General features: G+C 35.8%; 1 protein-coding gene across 4 annotated transcripts in view; it reads right to left on the bottom strand.

The window, feature by feature from the left end:
* OPA1 (OPA1 mitochondrial dynamin like GTPase) overlaps positions 1–14,761 on the bottom strand; it is a 104,977-nt gene that overhangs the window by 33,601 nt on the left and 56,615 nt on the right. For all 4 annotated transcript variants that reach the window (XM_003807650.7, XM_003807653.6, XM_003807652.6 and 1 more), the window contains 5 exons: positions 9,277–9,442; positions 7,072–7,224; positions 5,301–5,409; positions 4,735–4,814; positions 1,347–1,487 (listed from right to left, as the gene is read on the bottom strand). In XM_003807650.7, the coding sequence (XP_003807698.1) occupies positions 1,347–1,487; positions 4,735–4,814; positions 5,301–5,409; positions 7,072–7,224; positions 9,277–9,442 (649 nt within the window). The remainder of the gene's footprint in view (positions 1–1,346; positions 1,488–4,734; positions 4,815–5,300; positions 5,410–7,071; positions 7,225–9,276; positions 9,443–14,761) is intronic.

The raw sequence follows: 14,761 nt of genomic DNA, 5'->3' as shown, positions 1-14,761 counted from the left end.
TGAGGTAAGTGAGGTCAGAAAAGTGGTATCAATTATTAAAGGACATATTATTAGCTAATATAATGGAAATACACTAGAATTCACATGTCCTGACATCTAGTCCATGCAATATTCTTCTCGTGGTACTTTGCTACTTATTTTATAGCTTTGCAAAGTGCACTGAACAAACTGTCACTTAAAAAACCTGAGGTTTTCTTGGTCTTAGAAACTAATTAAGACATACAGTCAATCTATTGCCTAAGACATGAGCAAAAAGTTTAAAAAAAAAATCACGTAACATCTCTTCTATACCACTCTGAAGGGAAAATCCCTCCTACTGTATTCACCAACGTGCCACATAACGTTTAAAAGTGTCAAACTGAATATAACTTATTGTTAACGAGAGCTGGGACCAACAAGAATAAAACCTAAATCCACATTCAACTCAAACAGCTCATGTAATCATTAGCTTTCATCTCATTTTCAATATATAAATAATGCTAGATGTATATAACTGCTTTGAGTTTTACCAATTTTATTTTTATTGTTTTACTTGTTCTGACCTGTGGTGGAATTTAAAATAAGTATACTCATCCCTCAAGTACAGAAACATAAATAGCACATAATCTTTAAAAGAGTTTGTGTGGCTTTGAAATTTGTTAATGATTGCTTTCCCCACTAGACTTATTTTTCTAATTGTGTTCACTTAAGCTAATATTATAAGGAGCTTTTGAATTCCTTACATCTTAACTAAGCAGTAGAGAATGTATTTTTTAAAAAACGTGGGCCCGAAAGTATTTTTTAAAATTCATCCTCAAAAAAAGCATCATGAAGGTAAGCAAAAAGTAGCCTAAAGTGTAGACTATTTTTATTCTCACATTAACAAAAGAGGACAATGGAGAAAGAACTCAGTGGACATATCCAATTTAATAAAAACAACGTTTTTATTTTTTCTGAATCCACTCACATCTAATTGAGTTACATTTGACTGTAAACCACACACAAAAACACATATATATGCCATTTTTAAACAGAAATTCTATTTTGCAGTCTGAAACAGCGTGACGCAGGGCAAAGGTCTAGGTCGGTTTCATCCCATTTTGCATGAACTGACTGTTGACCACTGAACTTGCCAAAGTAAATTTCTCCATTTACAAATTAAAGCATTACTCTTAAAAAAGCAATACTGAGAATAAAATTCCTTCTCTTCACACAATCAAAATGACTAAGCTTTTACTGTCAGCAAATGTACACGTGACAAAAGTCAAATTAAGCACTTAAATATCTAACTAACACATGTAGTAACATTTACTGCAAGAAACAAATATTAAGGAAGCAGATTCCTGCTTCTCAGCAGTATTTATTACCAAGCTTGGATCTACTTCTACTCCTCGGGATTCAAGGTTCTTCCGGACTGTGGTTATTTCATCACTTGCAAGATAAGCTGGGTGCTCCTCATTACATTTCAACATCTTCTCCAATTCATTCTTGGTTTCATTGTGAACACACTTTAAAATGTTTAAAAAAGGACTGTGTTTAGATGGTTCATAATTTGGCGCTTGAAAAACAGTCTCAATTTTAATAAATACATTACTATTGCATAAAAGATAACACAAGCTTAATCACAACAAACAAGAAAGAAACACAAGAAAGAACACAGCACCCCGGCTTATGAATATGGTAAATGGCCTATGAACACAGAAGAATTTGCCTTATGAGAGGGGAGAAAACCCAGGGATTAGCCCTACTTGTTATGTTACTTTTGCTGAAATGTTTTTCCTGTGGAAGTTACAGCACCAGGAATCTTACCATGTATTTTCTTTCTTTCTTGACCGTAGGGTATAATTTGAATCTAGGAAAAAGCACCCTGAATGCATAGGAAGAGCTGATGTTCTAAAATGCTTCATATCTAAGAACTATACTTAAGAACGAGATTACTGTAAGGACTTAAACTTGTTGACATGTTTCTTTTCCAATAAATATAAAATGCGTAGTTTGATTTTTAAAAAGCTTTTTCATAAAAAATGGTACTTCAGACTGCTCCTGTGAGGTATCTATCCTTCTTAAATTCACTTCCAGTCTCTTATCTGTAATTATTCATAATCTCTTTACCAAAGGAGGAAAACTTACCTACACTAGTTATGTTTGATAACAAGATTCTTACACTGTGTTAAATTAATCTTGTCATTTTTCAAACCTCCACTCAAAATTGTATGATAGAAGAAACTAGCTTTAAATTCAATCATTACCCTAAATAAATTACTAGAATAGAAAATCTACCACAGCTACGAGTGTTTTTTTTTTGCCCCAAACTCTATCACAGCTATGAAATCTGAGTAGACAAGATTAACACATAAATGCAAACAATTAACTTGTAAATGGAACTACTAATTAATACTCTCGGAAAACTCATACTTCAGAAAAAAGAGCATTTGATAAAGAGAAAGTTCACTGTTTGCTTAAACATGTACTATTCAGTCTGAGATGGAAAGGAAATCGCTGGTAATGGTGTTCCCAAGCTCACCCTGCCTCATGTTTTACTTCCCCCTTTCTACCCATCATCTGACTGTCGCCACACTTGGCCATTAGAAGACAGAACTACTCTTGGATGTATCCTGACCAAAATTTCCATCAGTTTGGCTTAAACAAGGCGAGAATGTTTCAAAGGGATGAATTTTCCTAGAAAACAAAAGAAACACAAAAGCACAAAATACTTTTCAGAGAATGGATTTCTCATCTTTAAGTTTCTTTTCCTGCCAAATCCTGTCATTCAGCTAAGTGAACTTACGATGTGAGACCTAGGGCTATTCTCAACCTCTTCTAGAATCCATGTCTCACTGTAACCTCCAGGTATGAGGTTGAAAACACTTGCTTTCAACTGGGAGTGGGAGGGATAGAAAGGACAGAGAAGGAGAGCTTGACTCAGTGAGTCTGACATGAGGCTAGCTTTTGAAGAAAAAACAAAACACTATATATAAACACCTCCCCGGGTGATTCAGATGCCCCTCCCTTCTATATTCCAAATTATGGCCTCTGCTCTACAGTCAGCCTGGGTCTCACACACGCTGCCCTGAAATCCTGTGGGGAGAAGACTCTTCTCTAAAGGGTTTCCAGATTCCTCTTCGAGGCTTACAGACCCTTTGCACTGACTTTAAAGCAAATTCCTTTCTTCCTCTTGAAGGGATTCCCCTATGGGTTTAAGTTCCTGACAAAAATAACTTACGAGCAGGAATCATTTCTTTCAGAGAGTGTTTGGCCAAAGCACATTTACCACCAGTCAGTTGCTGAGGCAAGTTCTGCCACCAACTGTTCTAGAGACTTTAGGCCTAATATCACTAAGTCTTGAAAGCCAGATACCATTTTTCTTTTGCAGTTTATCTCCCTTACAGCAGCTCTTTCTAATCAATGCATCTTCCTCTATCAAAGTCAGAAACCTTGGATGGATCTCTAGAAATTCTCTTCTGACAGACCTCCTTCTCTCGGCCCATCTGTAGAGCAGAGATAACCAATGCACCCTGAACACATGCATGACCCAATCACTAACTGTCTGCTTCTCAGCTTCGCTTCAGTCTCTTAATGGCTCATTTTTCACAAAAGTCATTACCAAAAATAAAAAATAGTAAAGAAACACAGAGAAAAAGAAGACTGTCTCTTCATTATTTTGAGGAAAGCTGAGACTCACATCTGATAGAGAACTTATGAAACAAGAAATGTGGGAAACTAGGAAAAAAATAGGATATAGATTATACAATTAACTATTTAAAATGAAAATGAAAATATAAAATAAAGAAATAGGGACATCTCATTTGGTCAATTTTTATTCTCTTTGTCTCCTCTATTTTTCCATTACTTGATCTCCTTTCTCTAAATGAATTCAAGGAACAAAGCAAACAAGAAAAGAAAATGGATTGGATGCTAAATCTTTTTCATCTTCATTATTTCATTAATTTATGTAGTTAGATTCTATATTCTATTTAGATTCTTTCATTTAAGGAATGAACAAGGAACGAGACAGTGTTATAAGACTGAATGCTAGATAGGAAAAGAAGCTATAAGAATCAGAAAGGAATGAACAGGGGTGGAGGTGAGGGGTAGGGACTTTAATGGTAGATATAGATAAGATAATAAAATAAGGTAAGAAAAATTGTATCTTTTCCCGCCAATCATATTCATTGTACATCCTCTGAAAACCTTACCATTTTTTTCTATTCACAAGTTATTTTCCCTGCAGCTTCGATCTCCCAGGCTCAAGCAATCCTTCCCACCTCAGCCTCACTAGTAGCTGGGATAACAGCTATGTGCCACCACACCTGGCTAATTTTTTTTGACTTTTAGTAAAGAGGAGGTCTTGCTATGTTGCCCAGGCTGGTCTCGAACTCCTGAACTCAAGCGATTCCTCTGACTTGGCCTCCCAAAGGGTTGTGATTACAGGAATGAGCCACCGTGCCTGGCCTGTTCATAACTTTAATCTTCCTTTTTACCTCAAACAGGGAATTGAAATGAACAAAGTAATCAACCACAAAAGGGGCATGTTTCATCTCTTGTCTTTTAACAACATGGCTACTTCACTTTAAAAAAACTTTCTTATGTAGTTTATTCTTTATTCTAAAGATTCATTATATTTTAGAAAGTATGATATAAAACATTTAATATTCCTGAGACTGGTCTAGAGCCACAAAAAGGTTATATTTTAATGCCTGAATTAAAATGAACAAAATTATATCAACATAAGACTAGAGACTTGTTTATTTCTACCTGTTCTTGGGTCCGATTCTTCCAGTATAACCACCTCTTTTTCCAGTCTGGACCCACCATGTTTTCAATTGCATTTTCAGCTAGAAAAAAAAATTAATTAATCAAGAATTTTATCACTTACACACACACAAATTATAACTAATAATGGTCTTGCTTTCTTAATTATTTCAAAGTGCTATATCAATATGAAGGCAGTTGAAATAAAGGAAAAAACCCACATGACTGATATGGCACATGTGTAAGAGTTTAATTATATATGTGTTTAAGATACCTAAAAGTATAATTGCTTATAAAATTCCTATAAGTACAGTAGCAAACACACTAAAATATTCTGCATTATAGCTTTATAGAATATAAATGCATATAAGCATCATGTGTCCATTTTATTCATTGGTTTTAGTAGTTACAAAGCAGTTGACTAAAAAAATTCCACAAATAATATTCGACTATAGTATTAATGACAAAGACTTTGAAATGTTCAATCTATTTCTACAAACGTTCACTAAAGTTGGATGACTCCTTCACCACTATGAACTCAGAACTCAATAAGCCATGTCTCCACTTACTATCCTTGAGACGAGCCTGCAGAGCCTCTTCCATAAAATAAATAGCTGCATCCCATTGCTGTTTATCAGATATGGATCGGTCTTCCAAAGCATTGTGTTGAATAACCCTCTGAAAATAACAAGAAGAGAAAAAGCCAACTTGTTTTACATCTCATCATTTTAGTAGTTTTATTCAAATTGACAGCTTAGTAAATATGGAAAAATAACCATGTATATAAACCAGCATAAAAATATATCCTTCCTATAAAAATGCATAAGCTTCTTTTACTTGCCTGCTTATTTGTTAGCTTGCTATCTAAAAAATAAAGAGTGGAGATTCTCTCCTGGCCCAAATTAAACAAGCTAACCATATGGGGTGCGTGGGTAATATTACACATTTACATTATACAAAATATTACAAATTTAACTACATGAAATGCAGCATCTAGAAACCTAAAATTCAGGGTTTAATAATTCAGATCATGTTCATCGCTTTTTGCCATATGACCTATATGTTAGCCTTTTCAAAAATGAGGAGAAAAAAATTATTAACCATTATTCCCAGTGTTAACAGCAACGAAAAAAGTAATAAGGTAGACATTTAAAAGGTCTATAAAATCATAAAAGTTATTACAGTTGAAAATTGGCTTCCAAATTTTATAATTTTTGGATGAATAAAAATGAAGCTATTTTCTCAGTAAGCCAGTCTTAATAAGGCATTTAACAAGAATAAATTTAACAAGAATAAATATGGTTTTCTTTTTTTTTTTTTTTTTTTGAAAACGGAGTTTTGCTCTTGTTGCCTAGGCTGGAGTGCAATGGCACGATCTCGGCTAACCGCAACCTCCCCTTCCTGGGTTCAAGCAATTCTCCTGCCTCAGCCTCCCGAGTAGCTGGGATTACAGGCATGCACCACCATGCCTGGTTAATTTTGTATTTTTAGTAGAGACGGGGTTTATCCATGTTGGTCAGGCTGGTCTCAAACTCCGGACCTCAGGTGATCCACCCACCTCGGCCTCCCAAAGTGCTGGGATTACAGGTGTGAGCCACCACGCCCGGCCATAAAGACAAACACTTCTTTAAAACAAAATTATAATTACAACCAGCTCTGTATTTTCCCAGAAAATCGCTCAATCCTGTAATTCAACAACACCTCTAGTAACTCTCTGAGCACAGCAGGCACTTAACAGATTTGATTTTGGTAGTGAGAGCAGTCTACATAACAAAAGATTTATCAGGTGGTGTCAGGAACCAGGCTTTGCCATTAGAGAGGGGCTTGAATCCCAGCTCTGTCAATGACAATAACAGGAGTGGTTAAGAATTAAATCAAATAATGCTTGCAAAATACCTAGCAGAGTTCCTGGCACATAGTAAGCATTCAATACATGGTAGCTGGTGTTATGATTTTAGGTGTCTAACATTTTATAATCCACTGAAAACCAACGCATGTAGTTCCTTTCATTATCACAGAGGGTAAAATTAGAAGCACCTATCTACAGACAGGCCCATAAAATGGCTAACAGATGACAATTTGTAGAAGTTTATCAGAGTCTGTTTACTGCAAAGTTTTACTTTTTTCTGAAATGACAGCCAAGAAAGAAACAGCAACAGGTGATTTTAGAAGGGCAGGGAAATATTAAAGGGCAGATTACAGATCATAAATCTGTTTCTTTACTTCATTATTTTTAATTCAGAATGTAATTTAGTCATATAAAGTCTCCTATGAAAAAGTATCAATTTGAGAAGTTATATAAAAATATGAGGCTGATACCCCAGTATACAAACAACATACCAAGCTGTCCTCCGCAAAGTCATTCCACTTGTGTCGTTTAATACTTTCTTCCTTAACGGCCTCTTTAAGTTTATCAAATATGTCATCATGCTCTTTCCCTTTCGGTTCTGTCATAAAGCGGGAAAATTCTTCTTGTAGGGTCTCCCAAGCAACCTAGAATTATTTGAAAGAAAAAAAGCTGTATTATTACTACATACTTCAATGGTTAACATGAAAAATAACACGAGCTCAAGCCAAACAGATGTGATAAATAAATCAGCTTATCAGAAAATATATGTGAAACTACATTAACAAAAAGGCAAATATAAACTATGATGTAGAGGTCTCACACGGGTTGCTGGGGACAGATATGGCTTCCTGGTATGTTTTCCTAGACATGTATAGTGGTTCTCATTTTTAAAATTGCATGCTAACATTTAAAAATTGAGAGATTTCATATAAAAGTCTGCATTTACGGCTTCTCTTGGACTAACTGAGAAGGGTATACCCATATTCCTACATGACACCACCTACTGTAGCTGAACAGGGCTGTCTCTTCAAGATAAGGTATGTATTCTAAGCCTGCCACCCAAGTTAGTTCATTTATTTATTTCAACCTCTAAGACATGAGTCTGACTGCTTCTTTCACACTGCAAAAAGTTTTAAATGTCTTAATGATTCAGTCATCTTCATAGCTTTGTCTTTAAGCAAAGATATGAAGCAATGCACCAACACTTTCGAACATAGCCGAAGAGTATTCAGCTTTGTATTATAGCTAACTCCTAATGATCTGAACGGTGAAAGGAAGAGCACAGTGTCAAAAATAATGAAGAACAAAATCTACTTATAACTATGTGGGCTTTTTAATGCTGGATTTTAGCCCTCTCTCATTTTAAAAAAGAAAGTGACTGTCCAAAAATACGGAGTGAGTGGTAGGGTGAGTATTAAGATCCATGTTTCCTGACCTTCTCACCAGATCTACATTCTTTCCATGACACCTAGTGCTGAGGGACAGAAAGCAGCAGTGGAAAGAAAAATTGATGCTTTCATAACCACTTCCACTGCTTGAACCTTAGGATGTGAAAATATCCTATCATGGGACAGGGCGCAGAAAAAATGTTAGTGCCAGTAATGAGAGCTACTGAAGGGGTAGCAGCAGCTCTCTAACTTCTTCAGGGGTAAATGTGTCAAGAACTGCCCGGGCTCAGCAACGTGCAACTTAGGCAGGGAGGCTGCTGGAGTTCTTAGAAAGGGGCTTGAAGAAATTGAGAACAGAGATAAGGAAGTTAACACTGGAGCAAGATAGGAAAGGGGTGAAATCACATCTGAATAATTAGAAACTGACACTGCCTTTAAGATAGGAGTGAAAAACAAAATTACTTTTAACATTGACTTCAATTTTGTGAGCAACCTCACACAGAAGCACAGGACACACTGACTCTTAGCTTGAACAATCACTGTTTATGGGGTGATGTACATGATGGATCAATTCAGATGATGAGGACCATAATAACAGCAGGTCCATTCCCTGAGCAGTTACCATGGGCTGGGCATTGTCTAAGTATTTTACATATAATTACTTACTTAATCCTTATAACAATGCTGTGAGGTAGGCAACATTATTGTCACCATTTTATAGATGAAAAAACACATAGGAAAGTTAAGCAACTAGGCAAAGGATCACACAGCTATTAAGTGATAAAGCCAAGATACATGGTAGCAGAAATAGATTCTTTAAGGTAGTTTTTTGTTTTGTTTTGTTTTGTTTTTTAATAATTCCTAGTTTAATCTTCTGTCAGGATCCTAAGAAAATGATAATTTAAGTATAACTGAGCTCAGATGAAATGCTTCATCTATTAAGTATTTTCTTTATGGAATCTCTATAATCCACAGAATCCACAGAAAATGTTCAAAATATTTCACATTCAAGCAAATACTCAAGCAAATATTTCATATTCAAGCAAAATTTGCTTGTTAAATATTGTCTTTGGAAGAAGTACCAATACCCTCAGGCCAACATCATACCAATTAGTAAATTTTTATAACCGTAGTAACTGGTAGCAACATTAAGGTTAGTCCCAAAACAGAGATGAGGAATAAAGAATAAATGAGATATAAAGACCTAAAAGAAAGATAGAGGCTGTGATGGGAATAAAATCTAAAATTCACAGCTCCTACTCCCTTCAGATAATGCTTCTTACCCATTTAATTAAATTATATCCTAACCTCTACTGCTTTATTAGGAAGCTGTTTATCAGTCCACTGTTTAAGCTTGATATCCACTGTGGTATTAAAAGTTCCCGAATTCATGGTCTGTGCAGCTGGAAGGTAGATGTTTTCAATCACATGAGTTGATACTCTTTCCCACAAAGATTGTTGAAGGATTTCCTCCCTGAAATAAAAAAGTATCAAAAGCACCAAATCTAAATATAATATTGTTTTTAAAAACAGCTTGACTGAAGTATCACTAACTTATAATAAACTGTACATATTTAAAATTTTGATAAGTTTTCACATGTGTATATACCTGTAAATCGCACCAGTCAAGATAATGAACGCATCCATCAACCTCAAAAGTTGTAACCACTGGAACTGCTTTCTGTCACTGTGATTACTTTGCATTTTCTAGAAATTTATATAAATGCAATCATGTGGCATACACTCTTTTTTTGTCTTTCTTCTTCCACTCCAGCATAATTATTTTGAGGTTCATCATGCTGTTGTATGTATTAATATTTCACTTTTTTTTTTTTTGAGACAGGGTCTTGCTTAGTTGCCCAGGCTGGATGGAGTACAGTGGCACATTCATGGCTCACTGGAGCCTCAACCTCCTGGGCTCAAGCCATCCTCCCACCTTATCCTCCCGAGTAGGTGGGACTACAGGTGGACGCCATTATGCCTGGCTAATTTTTTAAAATTTTGTAGAGATGGGGTCTCACTATGTTGCTGAGGCTGGTCTTGAACTCCTGGGCTCAAGCAATCCTCTTGCCGTGGCCTCCCAAAGTGTTGGGATTACAAGTGTGAGCCATCGCATCTAGCAATATTTCACTTCTTTTTATTTCTGTGTAGTATTATGTTGCATGAATGTGTTTATCCACTCTTGTGTTGATAGACACTTAGGCTGTTTCCAGCTTTTGGCTATTACAAATAAAGCTGCTATGAGAATTTACGTACAAGTCTTTCTTATGAACACATGCTTTCATTCCTCTTAGGTAAATACCTAAGAGTGGAATGTTTGGATCATATGGTAATTACATGTTTAATTGTTTTTTGAAATGTTTGCCTCACTTTACATTTCCACTAGCAGAGAATGAGAGTTCTAGATCCTCTACATCCTTGCCAACACTTGGTATAGTCTGTCATTTAAAATTGTAGCCATTTTAGTAAGTTTATAGTGGTCATTGTGGTTTTATGTTGTATTTCTCTAACGACTAATAATTCTGAGCATCTTTTCATGCACACTTATCTGCCTAGTATTAACACATACTTCATGTGCTTACGGGAGAGTCTGAGACTGAAAACTTCTTGGTATAAATATGACAACTTATCAGATCACAGCACAGAGTTGTTATAGAATGCTGTAGATAAAATTTTTCAATAATTCATGATTAAGGTAACAATGTAAAAGATGCATAATCATGTTGAAAATTCTGCCTTGAAAGACATCTTAAAAGAACATGGGTCACTAATAAAAAAATACAACTATTTCAATTTGAAATCTCAAGGAAATATTTATTTGGGTAATAAACTTAGAATACTACAATATAAAAAAAAAACTCTGCTTATCAGGGGATCCTTCTTAAGAATAACCTCAACCCTTTAGGATATAGCCACAAATCTCAGGGTAGCAGAAATATCCTGCTGTCCAAAAGCCCAGCTGAACTTCTCTGGTGAGGAGCGTCAACATCTCCTACCCTCCAAGACTATTTACTAAACATTTTGTGTAAAATTAAGTCTACTGAATCAATCAACACAGATCCTGGTTTCCCACTGCTAACTTTCAGGTCACTTTCCAGTTACAACCAGTAAAGAAATCAGAGTCTGAGGAGGATATATGACTGGGGCCCAAAAGGACAAAGACAATTTAGTCACTGAGTTAATGACAGAGAGTGGGAGAATTTAAGGAGCAAGATGAAGAAAAGCAGCCTGTCAGGGCCTCCTCTTCAGATACCACTTTAAACACAATCTCAAGAAGATTACTGAAAGTTAAACTGAAGACCAGGATCCAGCCTCTGATCTCCAGGGCTTTTTCTCATCCTGCTTCAGAAGAGACATAGTCTGTTATTTTTCCCTGGAGTCTGTGGGCCAGGAATCCATATCCCTGACACCCTTTTTAAAATCCTGATTACCAAATCCTGAGAAGCTAAATGCAACTTTCTCAAGGGAGGTTGCTGCTTTGACATCCACAGAGGCAGCTGTTATCACTTCTCCTTGCCCAGCCTCTCCTGCCTTTCATCGCCAAGCTGCTGTCCTCTGTCCCAGACTCCCACTGCTCCCCTCCATCCCAACAATTTCTGTTGTGCTCCTATAATACCCGGTTCCATGACAAACCATTTTACACTCTCATTCTCTTTTCCTATTCTTACCTCCAAACCTTTCCTTAAGGAAAGTGATTGTCCTCTGTCCTCAAATTCTGCTGAGATGAAGCTATTCAGCAGTTAAATGGCCTTCAGAGTTAGAAAGTAGAAGCTAAGTCCTCCTCACCCCAGTCTCTCTTCTGAACCATCAGTTCTCAATGTTCATATAAAAACCATTACACTGTGAAGCCACTTCATCTAGTTATGTCATCTGCTACCTTATTGCTTGCTGCTATCATCTAACAATTTTCCCAGCCTATATTCTATGGTTTTTTTGTTTGTTTGTTTCCAGACAGGGTCTCACTCTGTCACCCAGGCTGCAGTGCAGTGGCACAGTCTCGGCTCACTGCAACCTCCGCTTCCTGGGTTCAAGCGATTCTCCCACTTCAGCCACCCAAGTAGATGGGATTACAAGCGTGCACCACCATGCCTGGCTAATTTTTGTATATTTATTAGAGACAGGGTTTTCACCATGTTGCCCAGGTTGGTCTTGAATTCCTGAGCTTAAGTGATCCGACCATAGGGGCCTCCCAAAGTGCTGGGATTACAGGCATGAGCCACCGTGCCTGGACTATATTCTGTGTTACTATAGGTGACTTCTCTATTCCAGGTTTTGCCATCAACCAGGGATAACTTCTACTAATACACAAAATATAATTAGCAAAATATAATAAAGGTAATAGTTTTATTGCCTTCTTTATCTACAGAAACTTTACCTACATTCCACTTTAATTAAATTCTTTTTAAAATGGATTTTTTTTATTTTAAAGTAGAGGACTATTATACTCCATATAATAATTTCAACCAATACAGAAAATGTAAGAAGTACCCCATAGTTCCTCTTTTATAAGATAACCACTATTTATGGTTTTATTATTTAAAAAATTATGTCTACGTAACTATTTGTGTGTATTTACACAAGTGGTTCATAATTATACATACTGTTTTATAAATCCCTTTTTTAAATCTAAAAGTATATTGTATTTAGTTTTCCATGTCAACATCCTATACTTTTCAAAGACTACTTCTATCCATAGAGCAGTAATCTGCTCTATATAAACCAAATACTATATAATTCCAAATGGGACACATAAATTGCTTTCCATTTCTTCACATTTATTTAAAAAATCAAGGTGAAAGGTCTTGTGTGTTCATCTTTGTCAAATATATCATTTGCGTATATTCCTAGCAATGTAATTACTGAATATAAACATACTCGTTATTTAATAGACTCTTCATTATCTACACAATCACTAAATCCTGTCAATTCTGTCTTTTAGGTAACCTCTCAAGTATCTCACAAGTGTCTCTTCTCTACCTGTACTACCACTCACTACCCAAGTTTAAGCCATGATCACATCTTGCCTAAATTATTGCAAAAGCCAACTGCCTCCTTGCTTACAGTTTTCTCCGCCTGTATTCCATTTTGCCTACTACAAAGACCTTTCTAAAATGCAAACCTGACCTAATCCTCTTCAGTGACCACCCTCCCCCCACTGCTTATGGAATACATACTAAGCTTCTGAATATGGTTAATAAACCCAATATTTTGCTTACATCTACTGTTTTATCTCCTGCCTCTTGCCCCCATTTATGTTAAAGCCACAGGACACAGCTACCTGTGTCGCCTTTCTTGTTCTCATCTCCTGGCCCTTACCATATTCCTGCCTCTGCCTTAACACTTATTCATGTTTTAAATTTCAAATTATGATATTGCAAATCTTTGATTTCTGAAGTCCAAGAATTTCTAAAAATGTACCATAGTAGCATTTTTAGAAAAAATGTATTTCTGTGAAGCTAGGCAGCTATCCTTCTAGAAAAGATATGTCTACATTGCTGGTCACATGATGTTAATGATATATCAATATCTCCTTCTGAATGTCAGTGATTCACTCTTGAAAACGAGGCACAGCGTAAAAATGCTGAGTGAGTATTTCCTACTATAATGTATTATATGTCAAATCTATACCCCTAATAACCTTCCTAAAACTTAACTGAAGGACAGTGGAATGTCTAAAGGAAATAACAAACTGTCATGTTATGACATAAAATGCTTTTAACACTTTCCAGATAACCAAATATAGATCAAACAGTCTTATGACTTAAATAATTGTAAACATTTTAGGCAGTGTCCTAAAATATCACATAGGATTATTCAGCAAAAAGATACCAATAAAAACTTTAAGACAACATCAACTATGTCAAAATAATAAAATATTTGGAAAATATTTGGGGTGTAATGTACTTGAATTCAATGTGGTATGAACAGCTAAGGCTTGGACCTGCTACTCTGATTTATATTTGCGTTAACATAACATTTTTTCAGCCTCTACAGTCTGAAAACACAGAGAATCATATATGATCCGGCAGCTTACACAAGTAAATCTCTAGCAGCCAGATGTCCCAGATCTGACCGTTGCCTTTTCAATGGGCAATCTGGTGGTATGCGTTCACTGTCCCCTCACAATTCTCTTCAGTTACCTTTGTATTAAATAAATTACATTTATCTTCAAGGCTCACTTTAGTGAAGAAATACTTTGATTTCTGTCCAACAAAACTAACCTTTCCATTTGATGATACCAAAAATTAATTTATAGAAGGACCACATTTTCTCCCCATAAACAGCATTATTAGTTGTTACAGTTTACATATCACTTTTATATACATTAAATGCCCTCATACAATCTAGCAAGGCAACTAGTATTATACTCAATCTGTAAACCTATATATCTCTTTGTAACTTGAAAGCTGACTGACACAAAGCCATGGAACTGGGCTAAGATACAAATAAACAAACATAAGTTGTGTCATAACAATGTTTGATTAATCAACAAGAATAGATACAATTAGATCTCTTTTTTTGGATAAGGAACGGAGATTAAAAACAGGCAAATGTGGACTACTTGAAGACAGAAGAGGTTTCACCACTGAGGAAGAAAGGGCACTGAAATGAGGAAACTAGTGATGCTGAATTCAAACAGACCAGATACTACTATCTAGGCTCACTTTTGATAACCTTTAACTGAGTGAATAGACTAGGTACAGAAAATATTTACAATGAATGGCAGTGAGGATAGCTCTGCTCCAAAAATAAATTCTTAAAAATACCACAGTCTTCATCAGAAAGATAATTT

This window comes from Pan paniscus, chromosome 2, assembly GCF_029289425.2.
Source record: "Pan paniscus chromosome 2, NHGRI_mPanPan1-v2.0_pri, whole genome shotgun sequence".
NCBI classification, from domain to species: Eukaryota; Metazoa; Chordata; class Mammalia; order Primates; family Hominidae; genus Pan; species Pan paniscus.
The sequence above is the reverse complement of the archived record's forward strand: the minus strand, read 5'-3'. Positions and strand labels throughout refer to the sequence as shown.